A 20,031-nucleotide genomic window follows, 5' to 3' on the forward strand; every position below is an offset into this window, starting at 1 on the left:
GGGAAATGAGGAGTAGGGGAGGGTTAGAGAGCAGAAGGACGGAGGGGAGAGGGGAGTGGGGGGGGGGGGGGGGGTGGCGTCAGTATGCCATGGCTCGCCTCTTTTCAAAGCAGGAATTAATCCAATAATCGCTCGGAAATGTTTTGCATATTTCTTCATTCTTCGCATGTGTGCGTTACACTCTATCATCTGGTACGAGTATGCACGAGACCTGTCAAAAAACACACACACACACACACACACACACAGAGACCAACACACACACACACATGCAGGGACAAATCCCACTGCTGTAGGGTGAGTGCACACATGACGCCACCGAGAGTTCAAGATCCAAAGTCTTTAAGTTTATCCGCCGCTTCTTTCAAGTGTTGCTCACAAATGTCAGCAGCCCTGCTAAAGGCTTTGCCGCCATGTCAGCTCAGCCCTTGATGCTAAAGCACACACACTTGAAACCCTCGAGAGCCCGCGAGTCAGTAAATTAACCGCCGGTAATGGAGAAAGACTTGCGATGTGATCCATTTATCATCGTTTCTCCGTTACCTCACGTCTCCGGTCTTTCCTCCTCATCTCGCTGTCCCCCTCCTTTTGTCTTCTGGCTTCTCCCTCACCACTTAATTTCACCCAGATGTCTTTCTTTGATCAAACAATGACAAATGTGTGCCCTCCCTTGTCTGCGACATACAGAAGGGGGAGAGAACGAGGGCTGCAAGGTGACCACACACACGTAAACTACTCGTTCTAAAGTGGTGAGTGCCGGTGATTTAGGAGAACATTCACAAATGTTCTCCCATTTTAATGGTTCTCTTTGGTCCAAACATAGTTTTACGAGTGGAATCAAGTAATTAGGCTGCTGTTATCCAAGCCTAAGATTTTCATGAACAGATTGGATTATTACTTTGAAGCAATTTGGAATTTAAAAAATAAATAACACTTCACAATACTGACATCATCCTGCTTGACTCTGCAATTCAAATGATAGGCTGATATAATTCCAAATGTATTCACGTAGCCTAACGATGCCATTAATTTGAATTTGCAAATGCGGCTATTGTATACAATAAAATATTAATATGGACATATCAAACTGCAATACTTTGATCAGCTCGCTGTGCGAGATATTATTCATATGCAGCCATTTCTTCTTTATATCAGAGGCAGTACGACCCTCAGGTGACACGGCATTAGCCGCTCTTGTTATTTTCCCCCATTCCTTGGATTTAGCAGTTCCCATTAATTCTACAGATGATGCTGTTAAATATTATAGACTTTCCTTTATGGATTCTCCAAAAGCAGGATTTTAATGTGGGACATATGAGGCAGGACGCATGTCGTATTATTGGGGCGTTAATCATGCAGATTTCAATGCTCATGAACGTATGCTCGTTTCCACACAGGTGGCATTCATCATGATCACGCTGGTAATTTACATGGTTATCTGAAGTTAGGAGCGGTGACTGAATCAGACATTTCACACTCCCACAAGCCCTAAATCAGTGAAAGCCTGAAAAGCCTGAAAGAACATTCTCTTCAAATGCTTCTGCACTCTCCAGCAGTTCAGTATTGAAAGAAGTATTTTAGATTTTTGCTCGCTTTCTTGCCTAGAGATGGATGGGAAGATCGATACCACACTCATGTCTTATGATAAATATAGGCCTAAAGCCAGAGCCAGCAGCCTGTTAACATAGCTTAGCATAAAGACTGGAAACAGGGGGGGACAGCTAGCCTGGCTCTATCCAAAGCTAACATAAAGTGACTACCAACCTCGAATAAATAGTAATGTCTTTAATCTGTATAAAACCTGAGTGTAAAACCAACTCTTTCCTGCCTTTTGATGAGTTATGTGCGGGACTATTTCTTGGCTGCAACTTTCTGGTGTCAATGCTGGTTGCCTGGCAACTGCTTCCAGACAAAAATAAGCCTAAATGCTAAGCTAGGCTAACCGGCTACTGGATGCTACATATTCCATACAGATGTGAGAGGGATTTTAGGCGTATTTACCAAAAGCCCTTTAACAAATACATGCCAACATACATGGAAACAAAAAAGGAGGCTCTTCTGAAAGGGAAAAATAAACGATAATCTCAGTTCCAATATTCAAGAACTGGAATATGAACGTCGTCTCCATGCAACACTCTTCATTGTATAAAGGAGCATCTTCACTTCTCTCATATATAATAATATTTATCAATGTTCAGCACTACTGCAACACCTCTGCTTTGCATCTTTACATTAATAAATGCAAAGCAACAGAATCTATTAGTAGTTATGAACCGTGTGGTGGACTTACAATGGGCCAATTTCACCTTTGGCGTTACACTGATCACCTTCTATTACATCACACTTAAAGACTTAAATTCTGAGATCACACAACATCCACTTCAGCTTCTTAATTTTGCCACCCGGCCTCTGATCGGGGATGTTAGGCTGCCACAGAATTACACTAATGAGCCGCAGACAGCTCCAAAGCAGCAGGTGACCAGACACTCGCTGCTATGACAGAATGTATCTTGGCTGAAAGTGATTTCGGTAAATCCGATTGTGTGAAAACAAATACAGAATCTAAAGCGGAATGCTTTAATACTGTAAAAGGTGCAGTCTTTTAAGAATATCAAAGTGCACTTTTACCAAGGTCTGCCAATTATAAGACACAAAGTGTGCTTGCTTCCGAGAAAAGAGCTCAGTTTAGCAGCTGCCTGGGGAATTGCAGTTTCAGCGGTGGCGCGTTCTGTCTTTTTACGGCGCTGGCACTTGTTGGCATTTTCTCTCCTGAAATATCCACCCGCCTCGCCCAAGGGAGGCTTACCTTTCCCTTAATGTGTGAGAAATCATTTAGTGACAGAGGGGCTCCCAGCACACAGAGCAGGCAGAGGGAATAATGTGAAGGGGAATCCAGAGGTCAAAGAACAAATGGAGTGAGGCGGGGGTCAAACGGAGTGCAATTATCTAGCATGTGACCAATCGTAACAGCAGACTGGGGCGTTGCAGAACACAATGTACATAGTCTATAGTTACATGAGGGAAAACGCAACCGAGAGTGTAATCAATTGAATGCCAGGCCTAAATGACACAGAGGGAAACGGAGAATGCAGTGACCTACATCTTCCATGATTAGTTATGCACAAGTAGGATTCCCTCTCCCTCTCCGCCTTGCCATGAGTGAGAAGAAGATTATAAGTTAGCTGCCATTGCCACTGGTGTGCTGAGCCGGAGCTCGGACCGGGGCTAGTCTCCTCCCAGATTTGGAGTAGATTAGGGATTTCAAAGTCAAGCAAGTTCAAAGCCTTGGCTGGGGAATGTTCAAAAGAACCACAGCCAGCCATGAAGTGGAGAGGAAAGGAGGGGGAGAACTCGCGAGCCACTTACAGTAAACTCTCTCACAGTGTGTGGAGAACGCAGTAGTGGGGAAGGAAAAAGAGGGAGGTGTAAAAAAGGCGTAAATGCTAGTGAAAATAAATTCCACGCACTGGTGGATTAAGTCGATGTGACGTGCTGAGCAGGTGGAATTTTGCTGACACGTCGGTGCATAACTGAGAGTCAGAGCCAAAGTTTGGGGAGCGGAAATCATCAATAATACAAAATGAGGGATTGCATTCTCTCCGGATCACACAATGAGATGGATTTTCGTTGTACCTGGAACGTTAACAATGTTAACATATTCTCACACTCTCGGAACAAATGCAGAATGACAGAAAAAGGCCCAAATGAGACCAATAAAATGTACTTTCTTTGTGAAGCAGAACATTAACCTCTGTAACAGAGAAGGCCCTGAAAATGCCAATGCAGCGCCAATGCAGTGGACAGGGACTTAACTATTCAGTTAATTTTCCTTATGCTAGTGTAAAATCCGTTACACTGCAAGCTTCTGTGATGTTTAATTTGGGGCGGTATAAATAGGTATGTAAATACACTAAAGAGAGACATCCTTGTGGTAAAATGTTGTTAGGCCAGCCGAGGCGGCGGGCCGCTTTAGGACTTTAGTGGTGGAATTAGCTCCAGCTAGTGCCTCTCTCTGTTGTTTTTCACCCTGATTCAGCAGTCCTGGACTTTACGCAGAGCCTCTGAAAGCTCAGTGGCCACGGGGAATGCCAGCTCATCGACTATTATAATGACGGCCTCCCTATTGCTCTCCGGCTCTCTCTCTCTCTGCCCTTCTCGCCAGCACGCCATCCCAATTGTCTCACTCACTCTTTCTGTTTGCCATCTGTCTTTCTGTCCTTCTTGCCGAACAAAAGGCTGGCGCGATTGTGTGTGATACGATTGTGGCAGCGCGGAAAGTTCACAGTCGACAGAAATGCACAACATGAATGTCCCAAAGGTAGGAATGAATGGATTAAAGATTTTGTTGTTTGGCAAACAGCGAAAGAAAAAAAAGAAATATCATAATGATTGTTGCGGGCTGTAAATGAGAACCTCTTTGTGAGAATGGCAAATAAGCACAGAAGCTCAAGAGTAAATCATCGTTTTCAATCAAAGCTGGTTCCAGATGGTGACTTACCTTCAGTAACACAGAAATCAAACACAAACCGGCAGCACGACACAGAAATCGCTGCTGATACGACATTATCACACGCTTTGTTAGTTAAGGCCGCGGAAGACTAACCTTGAGCTTATCAAAGCGCTCGGTGAGCGAGGACACCTGGTGCTCCCGGTGGCGCCCCACCAGCTTGCAGAGGGCACAGATGAGCTGGTCGTCCACCAGGCAGTACATGTTGACCTTCTCGTTCTCGTGCTCCAGGCAGGTCAGGCCGCGGATGTGCGTGTCCGGCACCGGCTCCACCAGGCGGTGGCTGGTGAACGGCTTCTTGTTGGGGTGCGTGGCGCGGAGGCAGCGGTCGCAGTACGACACCTCGCACGTCACGCACGTCTTGACGGCCTCGCGCGGCGGATCCTGCTCGCAGAACTGGCAGCTGATGCGCGGATCCATTTTGGTGACGACGGCCGGGCTGTGGTTGGCGTTGGTGTGGTTGGCGTGGTTGGTGTGGTTGGCGTGCGGGTGGGAGTGGCTGGAAGCGGCCGGGCTTCCGCGGGCGCTGCTCCCGCTCGTGCCGCCGCCACCACCACCGCCGCCGCCGCCAATTGTCCCAGCTATTGTTCCGCTAATGGTGGCGGTGTAGGGCCGCTGCGGCTGCAGGCGCCGGCTCTCAGTTGGGGAATTGGGGCCGCTAAGGGAGGCCTTTTGAAAGCGGTCAATGATGTTCTGCAGCGTCACATTGCGCTTAAGGCCCTCCAGGCCGCGGTGATTCAGCGTGATGACGTAACGACAGGTGGGGCACTGAAAGGCCGATATGGACTCGAGGGGCTTGCTGGTGGAGCAGTGAGACACCAGGATGCGGTGGGCACAGTTGAAGCACAGGCTGTGGGCGCAGGGCAAGAGCAGAGGGTCTTCAAACAACTCCAGGCAGATTGGGCAGGTCAGCTCAGACTCCAGTGTTTCCATCTTCAGTTGAACCAATCTAGAGGGGACATCAAAACCCACGGAAGCTGGCCAATCACCTGCGTGAAGAAGAAACAGGTGTGAGTGTACAAAATTCATCAATTTGCCCATTCAACCATTTCTGATTTTCAGTCGTGAGATACTGGCTTCAGGTGAGACCGACTGGCTTCTGCAGAGTCGGCAAAAACATCATGTTTCCTTGTATTATTAGGCTACAGATCAGACGCTCAGCTTGCACCACCGTGGACCGGGCTTCCACGTTGCAGCCTTCACCACACGGTTAACTAAAATAGTAGGGGAGAAGTAAAATGGGAGAGACTTGTAAAACAGAGGACCCTCTGCATCTTTTTAACTCTTCATTTTTCCCTCATCCATTTTATTCTCAGACGTCGTTTTCCAGCTCACCACTGACGTCGCCTATTTTTATGGATTCTTTGGTGAGATCAGCTTGACTTATCGAGCAACAAACACTTAACTCCAAGGGCATTTTAACTTTTAAAGTTGGATCCAAACAACAATCTCGGGGCAGGGAAAACAGGGCCCGAGCTAAACGGGAAGATTGATTTCAGGTCCTTCGCATCATTCTCCAAGCCCTCCAAATCTCAGCACCTCGTAGCCTGCATATTAAGCTGTCTCCCCTGGGTGGCCTTAAAACCACTGACATGAGACATCACCAATAACCCCCCCTCCCCACCCCCACACTCGCTGATCCAGTGGCATGGCAGCACAGCTTGCAGTGGCCCTCTATCCTTTTAGAAGAAACAAAGCAGACAGCGTGAAACTACATTATTAAACTGGACGACCCCGGAAAGCTGACAGTGACGATTTCATTAGTGGAGGTTTGTTCCTGAAAGACTGACCTCGTCTCGTCTCCCTCTGCATCAGTCATGCACGATTCACTGATGACTGGGTTTTACTGGTTATGACTAATAAAAAAAAAATGTAAAAAATCTTTTCATCTTCAGGACAGCGTTTGACGTCCTGGGAGTGACCTCTGAAGGACAAAGAAAGTTTGAACTCACAGTTAGTTAGTGAGATAGTCTAAAGACACTTTTTCTAAGATTTAAAATTCCAATTTAAAGTGAGTAAGTGCTGAGTGGAGTGAGTGAGCTTGAGTCTACAATAGGTGCTTATCAGAAGGTTTATCCAGTGACCGAGCAGCCTTGTGTGGTTCCAACACCTATTACTCGTTTCACACAGTCACAGTCTGGCATTTCTCTTTCTTCAACGCTCCGGTGTTTAGGCTTGGCTGGCTCTTGTTCAAGACAAGGAAAATATGTTATGAAACATCGTGTTCAGTGTATTCTGGTCTGTAGAATAGTTTCTCAATAAAATGCAATAAAAGTTCTCAAACGTTGTCAATGTACTCGAATTAAGATTTGCATTACCTCATTCGACGAAGAGAATCAGCAAATCATCACATTTCAATTAAACAATGAATTATCCATTCGTTGCAGCTCTACAGACTACACTGTTTATTTTGCAGATAAAATGTGTCAGAGCGATGACCTCGATCGGTTAAGTCTGACTCTGCATGGATAATAAAATTCACAAGTTGTTGTCAAAATATCGCGCTGAAGTGTGGCATTGTGCTCCTATTGAATCTGTGTAATTGCTCCTATTAGGATGTATTGAGTTAGCTCTGCCTTCCACAGCCCATTTCTAACAACTACATTTTTTGCTGTGACACTATCGTAATTTGGCGGTGTGAAGGCAGCAGAATTGGGAACGACACGACTTGCCGTTATCTCTGGGACCAGCAAAGTACATGCCGGAGAGAGAGACGGGACTGCACAAGGACAGAAGCGGAGGCTGAAACTCATTTTGCAGGAACAAAAAGTCTCCTCCCTCTCACTGCAGCAGGAGCTTCGACACTGAGCTGTGTTCAAAGCAAACATGATATGAGAAGCAGTTAAGTGCTTGGAACGGCACGCAACTGAAGAAAGTAGTTTAAGGAGGCGCTTCTTTACAAAGTTCATTATCTGGAAAAAAACAAACAAATAACTTTTCATGGCCAATCACACGGATGTTACGCTGACAGAAAGGCATTGTGCTCTCCATGTGTGTGTGTATGTATACATTAAGGTATTTGTCTTTGGAGCTGGGAGGGAGCGTGCACATAATGTTCTCTTACAATATTCACCTTGGCTGCTATTTATCAGCTTTATGTGGTTGTTATTGCACAGCCTGGCGTGAAATAAGGGAGAGATAAGAGAGAGAGAGGCTGAGCAACCACAAGCATGAGGTTCTGCCTCATCATGCCAACAATAGGTGTAAATTATCTCCACTGTATCAGATAGCTGATAACCAGCGGCAGACGGACGGAAATAACCAGAGTAACAGGACGTGTGTGGGGGGAAACAACCTTCAAGACCTTTTAATGACAAGCAAGGCCACTGGCCCCTCAGTCCGTCAACTGTAGGTACAAGAAATGACACAAACCTCTCGTCTTTACACTTTAACCATCACTTTTAGCCATTAGGCTGTCCTTTTCATTTTACTTAATCTGCAGCTTTCAGTGGATATTTCCCTTCTTATCTGACTAAAAACATTTCAATTCTTACAGCAAGACAGACTCCTCCTTTAAGATATGCACATTTAGTACTAAAGTTAAACAAGTAGATGATGCAAAACATTCAGTCAATGAGATCAATATGTTGAGATCTCTGTCTCCGAGGGGAGCCTGTAAATATGACGAAAGCAGCAAACAAAGCCTGCATTCATTAAGCCTCTCAGCATACACACTGACACACAAAGTCAGCAATCGGGGTAGACAAGTAGATCAATACTTCTGTTACGCGCTTAGATGATTCTCCCGCCTCTCTGTCCGTCAGTATTTGACAAAGGAAACGATTGGAAGTCGCCCCGATCCTTCAGTTCCTGTGTCATGGTTCGTGTCCACAGGGGCGTTTTTAAACGCTAGTTGTCGCGCCGCTTCCCAGACAGGCGCTCTCCTTCCTACAACCATGCGCACACTTCATGACTGCACCTAATTGGACAATGCTTTGACTGGTGGGCTGTCTGCTCCCTGATTTCAAAACGGACCAAGGTGGCGGCTCGTTTGGAAACTTTCTCTTATTTAATAAAAATGTAAAAAAAAATTGTTTCTGAAAACATTTTATGCGAGAAATAAGGGATGCAGTTGCTGAATCTGTCTTTATTTTAGATCAGTTTAAAAGATTTTCGAGAGCTTTTGAGACCTTGGCAAGTCTAGCTGTATGCCTCTCATTTGCATAAAGTAGACTGGACCTCAACTTTATGCAAATGAGGAGCGGGCAACTCGTGCCCCGTCTCTCAGAATTCGCTGCAACGCTACCAGAATGCATCGCATGGCTGCTTACATAGACAATGAATGGGAAGCATGGAAATAACGCTCCCTGTGGACACGTACCTTTACTCCCTGTTGTACGCCGTACTTCATCGGCAGCAAATATGCTGTGGGACCAGACGGCAGCATCATAACAAGAAAGCAATCATATAACAGAGACGGGAGCGGAATCAAAACCCTCCATTATTAAGCCTGTCTCATCAGTGGAGATGAGTGCGCGGCCCTCGTCCTAGATTTGTACACTGAATCAGTCTCACTTTATTCCCGAGGACAGCGCAGATGTGACAGTGGTTAACGGAGCCTGGTGTTATAATTAACATCAAGCTTTAACACACCATCACCAGGCCCATTAAGCTTTAGCTGCGTCACTCTGGGGAGACAATGCCGGCTGAGCCACTTGGGACTGAAGCGCTGGCTACGTTGTGACGCCGCCGCTGCTCCTACACACACACACACACTCTGTCTTGTCATCTCTCTTCATGTGCCATTCTTGTTAAGGTGAAGTGTCCCATCTGGAATGAGAACAGCTTGAGCTGGTGCTTAAGGAAACGCACACACACACACGCACAAGCACACACACACACACACACACACACACACACACACACACACACACACACACACACACACACACACACACACACACACACACACACACATAAAGCTTTGAGGCACTCACTCTGATCTATTGTTGTGCTGATTAATGTCGATTTTTAGGTCTCATTCTCCGCTTTTTTTTTTTTGCAAAACAGATGAAATAAAAACAACAACTCAACATTAATCTGTCTGAAGAGGCAGGGCTTGATGAATAATTTCCGTACAGCATGAATTCTGATCTGCTTAATGCTTTACACGTTTGCTTCTGACATCCTGCTAGGTACGATTCCACATCCGTACACAGAAAACCATTTCAGCCAACAGGCTTTGATGACAGTAACACATTCAAATCGAAAGCCCCAAAAGTGGAACACTGATCTCATGGTTCGACTCACTGACAAGTTTAGTCTCCTTTATGTGCATAGTCAAAATATTTATAGCATCAATCCTGCACCTGATGCCTTGCCAGGTCTTTAAACACAATCAAGCAGCTACTATGCCAATGTGGAGGTCAACAGTTTAAAGGCCATGAAGGATGCTGACACAGATCCCAGTGTGTGACTGTGTGTGTAGCGACTGCATTTTTATCTCGTGTATGTTTGTTTCCATGCTCCAATTAGATCCAATAAGTGCGGCAGCAGTGATGAATTCCTCTACTGGTTTATGCGACATGACCTTGGGGGGGATGCCCCAAAATAGAAAACACTGATGTCACAGTTTCTATCATTTAATAATCTTGCAAAACAGTGAAACAATGAAAGAGGTTGCTCATTTAAAAGCAAAGCCCCACAGTCCCCTGGGAGCATCCTCGCATGTGTATGAATCCGCTTTGTTGACGCATGCATCGGCCTCGAGAAGAGACGTTTGTGGCACAAAGATGATTATGCTTGTACAAACAATCCACTTGTAAAAAAAAACCCAAATTGCTCCCCCCTGAATTGCAGTCGCACAGCTGCAGAGCCTGAAACAGGAGCTAAATGGACACTTGAGGATGTCGGGATGAAAGGAAGGGGAGTCGAAACAGATCACCACACCGAGACCTCTGAACCAATCACACAAGAGCACTCCCACTGCAGCAGTTGTATTAAATTTCTTAAAGGAGCTTTGAAAAGAGCACAAAACCCCCAATCCATGCTTCTTGGATTGTAATGTTGACGACTTTCATCTGAAATTCCTTATTTTATGTCCATTTTCATGTGTCAAAATAAAAAAAATCTTGTTTACATTGATTGAATGTCCCATTTTCTATACATGTGGTTTACATATTTTTCAGTTTTCCCTCAACTGGGATCATAAAAAAAAATGTTTTTCCTTTCAAACCTGATGAGGTTCCGATAACCGCGTTCCATATTCAGGGTCCCAGGGGTCCATAGCTGAACCCAGCTGTCATTGGGTTATGGTGGGGACACCCTGGACAGACGGACATAGAGACATCCATGCTCATATTCACAACAACGGGGCCGTTTACAGCCAACAACTAACTTAACCTGCATGTCTTTGAACTGTGGGAGGAAGCCAGACAACCTGAACATAACCCAGTCTATACACAAGGGCCCAAGCTGGCCAGTGTTTACAGAAAAACATCTCACTTCAAAGATATGAAGGACCTGCCGAAGTCCAACCAGAGCCAGATGTTAGACATCTATCGAAGGGGCTTGTCCCCTGGGTGGAAAGCAGAATACAAGATCACTTCCAGGAAGGGCTATGCTTCAGTGCAAGGTGGATTATACGGGGAGTAAGAGGGCACGTTCATGCACCTCAACACACACACACACACACACACACACACACACACACACACACACACACACACACACACACACACACACACACACACACACACACACACACACACACACACACACACACACACACACACACACACACACACACACACACACACACACACACACACACACACACACACACACATCAGTAGCCTTCATCGGTGGTGGTAACTGACTCAATCTCAACACTGTAAGACTCTACAGTGAATCACCAGTTTTCATTGTCACATTGACAGTGCCCCCCCATACCCCCATCCCAATCCCTATATCTGCTCCGCCACTGCTCTCTCGCTGCAAAGTGTACCTGGAATCTATCCATCGCACCGGAGGCTGTCAATCATGGCTTATCACGGTAAAGGAAGAGGAGCAGCAAATCACATAGTTGAGGTTTTTAAAGGCTCCAAAGAGCAAGACGCCAGTAAACAACAGCAGCGGGAGGTCGGTGGTTTTTCCTTTTGCAAGGGATTTGGAAAACAAACCTTCTAAGACATTGTCATGTTTATACCTGTGGGACGTTAAAGCTGGAGAAAAAACATTTCTCATTATGGGAAAACTCAATCACTCTTCCTGACTGAAATGTGTGTTTTTTGTTGTTGTAGCAAAGTGATTTTGGTTGTGGGTGAAAAATATTCAACATTACTTGGGAAACAAATAGTTTTAACAAGCAGTTTATAGAGTTACGTTGAAGTATTTGTCATTGTCTTCCAATATACTGCAGGTGATGGAAAAATTCTAATTATTCAGAACCTTCCCCAAAAAGTGACAGTTACAAGTTAGATATTGGGCGCTTAGTGTCATCTTTACACAACCGTTTTTTCCCCTCAGGGATTAAACAAAAGAGATGCAGCATGCTAATTAATGTGATGTTATTTTCTGACAAACCCAGGCTAGTTGTTTCCCCCGGTTCCCAGTCTTTATGTCTAGAAAAGGGACATTTCCCAAAACTATTCCTTCTAACAAATAGTCCAGAGAAAGTTGAAACGAGCAGGGCTACCTTTAGTTCATACAACCTTTGTGTTAAATGTTGAACCATGGCGTGCACTAGTACGATAGTTGTTTGCTAAATGTCGTAGCCATCGGGGTGATTCTCCACAGTGGTTGGATGCTGAACAAAGACAGATGCTATTCTACAAGCTCGGCCTGTAGTCTGTGACCTCAGTCTGCTGTGGAGCTGTTGTTATGCAGTGAGCATTCCACGAATATCTCCAAACGGGCAAAAGGTTAAAGATGCTAATGAATTCAATCTGTCACCTTGCTCACGTGAAGCCAGTCACCAATTATTAGGGGAGGTTGCCAGTTTAAATGCCAGACGAATGCAAATGAAACTCACATTTTGGAAAAGAAGAAAGAGAGAAGAACGTCACTGCACAGTGGTAGATGCGGCTTCTAGTTGTGAAAATGTCATTATCTCAGGACTTTAATCATATGGCACATTAGTTGCCTGGTTTTAACTTGGAGCAGCAGCAGCAGCCGTCTCTGTGTGTCATCTCTTCATTTTTAAACTGTAATCCTGCTAATCCGCATTTTTACGAAATGTAAAAAAAATGTATGGGTATTCCGGTTACATCTTTTGTTTTTCCTGTAGCTGTAACAGAATACAGTTACCCATGTAATCCTTTGCTCCCTGTGCCTGCATGTTACTTAACAAAAAAAACCCCACAAATTACGCATGACATTTTTACGGAGCAGGAAAAATGTTTATAAACATGGCCCGACAAGATGTCAATGTCTCGCTCTCTTTCAAAAACAAGCAGCTTTCATTCATTACTTTATGAGGAAACAGAGCAGCATACCTGGAGCCGGCACACGTCTCTACAGAGAATGGCCGGCCTGTCGGCATGACGTCGGTAAATCCCAGACCCTCACACATATTGGTGTGGCGCAGGGTACTAATCACACATTAACATTACTTATACAAACACCGTAACAGCACTGCTGTATGAGCGCTTTCATTAGCGGCCGTGTTAGCAAACACGACTGTGAAGCTCTGGCCCTAAACATGGCATTTACCCCTAATCGCCTCCGCTGAGCATTTAAACCAGAAAGAAACGGGACATTGTGTGAGTGTTTTCGGTGGAATTTAGTCACATTAGTGGACTGAAATGCTGGCATTTTGAGGAGGGCAATTCATTTTCAGCAACCGGGGTTAAAAAAAAAAAAAGCCAACAACCCATAAGCATTAGACACACGTCAGGAGCAGAACTGCTGAGATTTGCCAGACGCCGAGACAGTTAATTCACGGCTACGGTTTTGGAAAAAGGAAATGGGGCAATCCCCGAAAATGAGAGAAGCTCCAGTTGATCAGAACCCACCAAAGTGTACATGTGATTATATAAGTGGGATCAAGTGGCACATTAAACTTGCCACATTTCCGCACAATCTTTGACAGAAGCCATGTGTCTGAAAGCAGCCGCGTCGTGGGATAAAAAGGAATCCGGCTCTCTTCTTCCTGCCGCCGCTCACTCTCTCTCTCTCTGCAGCAGCCCTCAGAGCCGGCTGGTTTCATCAAACATGTGATTCCTATTCATAGAATGTAAACAGTAATGCAGCCAAGCCGGTGTTTCCATTTCACATTCAGTGCAGTTGAGCGGGCTCGCTTTGGCTTAACCCTTTCACGGCGACACCAGAGGTGGCTCCCATTACAAAACCAATTTCACAATCATTCTCGACCTCTAGGTTGCATTTTTAAAACATCTCTAGGTACGATGCTGCTTCCATCTGATGAAATGTTTCATTCATTTAGGATGAAAACGCTGCATTGCAAATTGATTAAAAAATGTTTTTCTTTTATATACTTTCCGAAAGAAAGAGATTTTAATATAAAATAAATATTTTAAAAAAGCCACTTCAATAGGCTAGCGGGCATCTGACAGTCTTCAAGGTCAGCCTGCTTTCTTCCACCACATCAGCCCAGTATTAAAACGGCAGCCGGCAGAGCTCTGACTCACTGGACCCGCTTTCCCATTTCCTGGTTACCAATGTTAGCTCTGGATGGGGAAAACATGGGCTGGGACTTTGGGGACAGGTTATCTCAGTTCTCTGCACCAGCCTCATGGAAACTCCCGTTATTATGTAACACAACAGTGTGAGAAAGTCTTGCACAAATGATAGTGGCACAGTAGGGGACTGATGTGTTGGAGCAGCTAGTGGCATATTGGTCGTCATCCAAAGGAAGATTCGTCAATTAACGGATTTATCGTAAGTAAATAATCATATAGCGATGATATTTGGGTCATTACATACCAATTGGAATCATTTCTATGCAACAGAGAGAATTGTGGCCGTATGCACCTCGCTTTTCTGTATGAAGCTGTGCTTTAGGAATACTGTGTTGGAGGCTATGATCACAAACATGACTCCCTGGCCTCGATGTAGGTGCAGCTGGCTGTGGCGTTGCGTATGCCCACGCCCTATTTCCTGTTCTTGTCAGCAGTGCTGATGAGGGTTTCGCTTTATGCTGATGCAAGACGCCGAAAAAATGAAATAAACAATCAATTCTTGTCAAGCGCAAGGCCGAAGCCAGACCTGCTAATTGGCTTAATACATTTATAGGCTACATGAAAGCGGAATGAAATGAGATTTTCACAGGGTTGCGCCGGTAGAACCCACCTCCTCTCTCTCTCTCTCCCACTTAATGCATCTGCTTGTTACAGCTTGGCAGCCTGTGGGTAATAAAGCTAATACTGTCAGACGAGCGTCTCATCGGCTCTCTGAAACTCTTTCGCTGCGGCGGGGAGCCTTATCAGGCCTCCACACAACACTGAGTAGTAACCGTGGCCCCTGTCTCCCTTCACGCTGCTTCCATTATTCATGTGCATTTGCCCAGGTGAGAACAAACCCGGGATCAGACGTTGGCAGAACAGCTTATTAGATATTTAGACGTGGCTGAGCGTGCTGGAGGGAGGACGGGGTGAAGACAACGGACTTGGAGTTACTGCTAACGATCAACAAAAGGCAAAAAAATTAATGGGAAAGCAGGCTTAAAGCACAACGGCTAGTGTTAGGGTTGTGAACTGTTGACTCAGGATTGGTAGCCTTGTAGGTAGACTGTGGTTTATTTTAACACTGAGCAGGGCAAGTAGAAATGGATCTAGAATCTTACAACAAATTGTTTTTCTCCCTTCAATCTCCACATCTTGTTCTGTCCCTCTCGTTCGCCTGCTTTGTGACCTGCAATCTAAAACTCAATCTAAAATCTGGCTGCCGAGCTCTATTAAAACTACAAAGTTTCCTCTACAAACAAAGAATATTGACCGACATTTTCAAAGCCAGTTCACCTTGAATATCGTCCAAGAGCTACAGCATTGATTCTGTTTCCTGACACTGCAATAACGAACCATTCTGGAAAAAGCAAAACGATTCCCCTTCATGTACTAATGAAACTAAAATGACATCAAATGGGATGAAAGAGTGAAAAGAGCTCACCGTGCAGAACGTGGGAAATCTATTGCCTTGCCTTGCAGAAAACAAACTTGCTTGTGTTTACGGTTTACTTAATGATAAAGTTACATTTTATATATTTGTGTGCGTGTGTGTGTGCATATATGTGTAAAAGATGTCACCGAGTTAATGACTTATCTTTTACTGGTATTTTCTATATATATGCAAATTTGCTCTGCGTCGTGTGAAAAAGCAATCTACGCACCACATAAACGGTACATTCAGCTTCCGCAAAAGGGCTCTTTTTAGTGGGAAACTGCATCCTGTAAACCTATATTAGACTGGAAGCCTGTCAAGGAAACAATAGCCCTCTGCATTAAGAGGTTAACCATATATTATTCCTGAAAAGTTTGCCCATTGTGAAAAACGGCTGATGTCTTTAAACGCTCTAAAAAAGGAGCCAACTGACCCCTGAGGCTGCAGCCACTTTATTAGTAGCTTTCCAAACTGTATTAGGTCTCTAAAGTATTAACAATCCTGACTGCTGGGATGACTACTTATTAAGAAACATCTCTGAACAAGAACAGCCTGCTACTACAACAGATTTGTCTACTTGAAAATGAGAGTTTGGACATTTTCCCTCCTCACCATGTTAGATTAAAAACCAAAATGTTTCAGGGGGAGAAAAACCTACACTCTGGCAGCTACAGATTCGGATAGTGTTTGTGGTGATAACACCGAGATAAAGAAAAACAAAGAGTCAGAATGCCGTGGCGGCGAATGTGTTTTTCCTTGCTCGTACGTGTGCCAATGACTTCATGTGCATGCACTTTCCCTAAATCTGCACCAGCAGCTGGCGCTCAATTTTCCAAACTGTCTGCGCAGGTTTGCCAGCAGAGGGAAAATACATTTTTACGCCTGATATAAAAGATGGTACAGATGAAAGGCCTGTTGGAGTTGTCTCGGATGAATCGTCTGTAACCTCATTACACACAGTGGGAGCTAACCTCATTTTGGGGAAGACTCTGTCTCTTTCCCTCCCTCCCTCCATAGAGGTGCGTGGAGGGAACAGTGTGAAATGACAAAAATGAAATTGACGTTCGATATTTTTATCCCTAGATGGATTTTCTATTGCAGCTCCGATGGCCTCAGCACACGAGGCCTTCCATCCTCGCCTCATGCTGCACGTTGGAGGACCATGTGACCCCTGAATGCACACCGGCTGCATTTATCCAGCTGCAAAGGCACATTTCCCATAGATTTAGCTGAACTGCGCGGATCAGCTTTCCTGCTCTGAGGACAGCGATCACCTTGGATTAAAGTCCATGCACATCCAGGAGGCCGATCCACCACTTCGACTGTAGATGGTGCCGTTAATAAAACAGGAGGTGTCCGTCATGTGTTATAGGCATCTAAGTTATTCATTATGACCGGGTGTCAGGGAAAGAGAGAAATAAAATACATTTATACAGAACTAAACAAAAGGAGATGGAAAAAAACCAAGGGAGGCCAAGAGTATTCCTATTAAAAATAGATCGCACACCCAGACGGGGGAAAACAAAAGGAGCAGTAAAGTAAAAAGGGAGTGGAGAGGTGGGAGACCTTGCCATCGGTGTGACCCCAGGGTGGGGGTTCCTGTCCTCTATCTCGTACTCTCACTCTACAAAGTCAAAGCTTTCTATTTATACAGCGCTGTAATGTTTGGCATTTCCTTCCAGGGGGGGTATGAGCCATTGTTTTCCTTGGCTGCTATTCCTTTGGCTCAGCAAGCTCCATGCGTCCAAACGTCAGAGTCTTGTAGCTCTTTTTTTGTTGTTGTTTTACTGATAAACATTTGTTCCTCCCCAAGATTTGAAACCTTGTTGACCTGAGCTCCGACAGCCTTTTTGATTGATTGCTTTTCCCCCCCTCCTCTACCTTTTGTGAAATATTGATATGAGACATTGTAGGTTGCCAGCGCGTACATTCTGGCAGGGGCGAGCGCATCGAAACACACGCCGTCCACAGGCAGATCCCAGCTTCCAGCTGCAGCGATACATAACACATAATCGCTAGAAACACAGACATTTCCTGTGGCGAGCAACTTCAGGAGCAGACAAGTTCCCCGACAAAGGAGGCAGGCTATACAACATCACATAAATATGGAAATATATGCAGCCAAAAATGGAATGTGAAAGCCTTTCTGAAGAGGGGCTACAGTTACTTGGGCTAAGATGGAGTTAGCCCTCACATACTCTCTAAAAGATATTCAATAATGTGTTTGTGAAAACATAAACATCCCCCCCACCCCCACCCTCCTCTCAAAGCACTGAAACTGAGGCTGACACAGATCAATAGGTTGTTAAACAATAGCTGCCCAACATTGCCGGCATTTTAAAAATAGCAATCCCCCAGAGCACAGCAAAACCAAAGAGAATAATTGTGAAGGTTAACAATGCCCACTGCTATATCAATACTGAACCGAACCGATGGCCTAGAGACTTAATAAAAGAGCTCGGGCCAAGGTTTCTTTGCCGGAGGCGGGTTCACGGGAACCGCTACACATAGTAATGACGGGGTCTGGATGAAATAGTCATCTTCAGCAGAGCAATTTGATATTTTGAGGAACTAATGGTGTTACAACAAAGCCTCCTGCAGGCACTGACAGATGATCTATGTTTAGCAGAGTCTGAGGAGGATATCAGAGATTCCTCGACATCCCTCTATACGTAATCAACCAGCAAGAGAGGGGGAAAAAAGGGCTGCTTTTAAAAGGTGTTCATTAAAAATGCCTGCTGGGTGGATGAGTGTGCATGATGAAAGTGTACAAGTGCGAGGGCAAGTAAGTCGAGGAAAGAGCCTGTGAATTCTCCCTCATCTACCCCCATGCCTCTTTGTCTGTGCTCTCTGCTCTGCATGGATATTAACGCTCCCCCAGAATCCTCCAAAAATCCATGAAGCTCAAAAATATTTTTGCACGCCTCCTCCTGTTTGCACCTACCTGCTCTTCCTAGTTATTTATCTCTCTCTGCAACTGCTTTCCATGGCCAGTCCCACTATAAATATACATTTTTTTAATCAAAACTGCATCCTGTGCCGGCCTTAGAATAGCGTTGTTCATTACAGCTTTGTTAAATGGCCCAGAAATAAAGACGGTGAGAGTTTGGTTTCGGAACTATAGTAACAAATCTTAATGAAAACTATCTTCGAATGCAGTGACGTGTGAAGCAAGTCGGAAAAGTCATTTTGGATACTTTTTTATGTTGTAGCAGAAAACACACACACCTCAAAGTATTTAGCAGTTGGTCACATCACCATTCCCTGGGCAGAGCCCCCCCCCTCCACCCTGCACCAGCTCCATGGTCCCTGCATCCCAGAGAGGGGAGGTGTGGTGCACTCTACCCTACAGAGAGACTTCTGGGGGTGGGCAGCAGGCCAGCTGAACTGGGCCTGATCCCAAGCTCCCGGTGCCAGCAGGTGAGATCATGGCAAACATGTGTGTCGCTGTAGGAGTAGACACATGCTGCTGACTGTGAACTCATGGTGGGAGGTTGGATGGCCCTCCAGCTCAGCTGCTGCTGGTTGAGTGGAGTCTAAGGTTTTAGCCCCCAGTGTGAGATGTGTTTGTGTTTAGAACACAGAGAAGCTGTAGGACACGCTGAGGACAGATGTGGGTTTGCAGTTCAAACCACAACCCAAATAACACATTGACTTCATGTTCATATTTGGTTGTCAGACTACTAGTGATGTTTCTGAAAAAAAAAAAAAGACTCAGTTGCTTGATTGCGAGACACAGTTTTGCAAGGCTAGTCAGGAAGTCATAATAAATCACTGCATTAAATGATGTTTTACTACAGCTCAACAAGGACGGATTATTTCTTCATGGTCACAATTTGTATTATTCTACAGGAAAATTAAATTCCCCCTCTGTTAAACTATAATTGCTCTCAGAGTCCATCTCATTCACACATTTCCGACATCACAACACTAAACAAACATTTGAAGCGGGCCATTATGTCTTAATAGATTCTCATTCACTGAAAATGTCAATATTGATTTCAGGTTGCTCTCTCTTTATTCAACTAAGCAGCTGCACATCCTTCCTGCTAACTGACTGCAAACTCATACTTTGAGTCATATAGATTAGTTAGGGTTAGGGTTATCTGTGTCTGTGCCGATGTCGTTGTCCAAACTTTCTCGAAAACACAGCTAATAGAAGTCGAAGTAAAAATGAGAATACATTTCACCTGTTACAGTCGACAGATGGAACTGGAACGGGGTATGACAAAGACAGTAGCAGCAGAAAGAGAAGGAGTGAAATAAGTTGGAGCGATATCTGTCCCCCTCGAGTCGTTTAGTGTATTTTGGTTTTCATGTGTTTCAGATTATCGGTTTTCCAAACTTCCCTTTCCTAGGTCAGTGGGTTGCTGAATCTGAAATCAGCGCAGCACGGAGCCCCCAGCTAAAGCCTGGGCCTCTGCCTGCAGCTTATTGGCTTTCACCGGTTTAACTTCAGAGGCTGG

The 20,031-nt window shown here is 45.0% G+C and overlaps 1 protein-coding gene across 3 annotated transcripts in view; it reads right to left on the reverse strand.

The window, feature by feature from the left end:
* mid2 (midline 2) overlaps positions 1 to 20,031 on the reverse strand; it is a 96,271-nt gene that overhangs the window by 55,866 nt on the left and 20,374 nt on the right. For all 3 annotated transcript variants that reach the window (XM_084009022.1, XM_084009023.1, XM_084009021.1), the window contains exon 2: positions 4,604 to 5,496. In XM_084009022.1, coding sequence (XP_083865148.1) covers positions 4,604 to 5,440 — 837 coding nt within the window. In that variant the 5' untranslated portion in view covers positions 5,441 to 5,496. The remainder of the gene's footprint in view (positions 1 to 4,603; positions 5,497 to 20,031) is intronic.

Source organism: Eutrigla gurnardus (genome assembly GCF_963514095.1).
Source record: "Eutrigla gurnardus genome assembly, chromosome: 5".
NCBI lineage: Eukaryota > Metazoa > Chordata > Actinopteri > Perciformes > Triglidae > Eutrigla > Eutrigla gurnardus.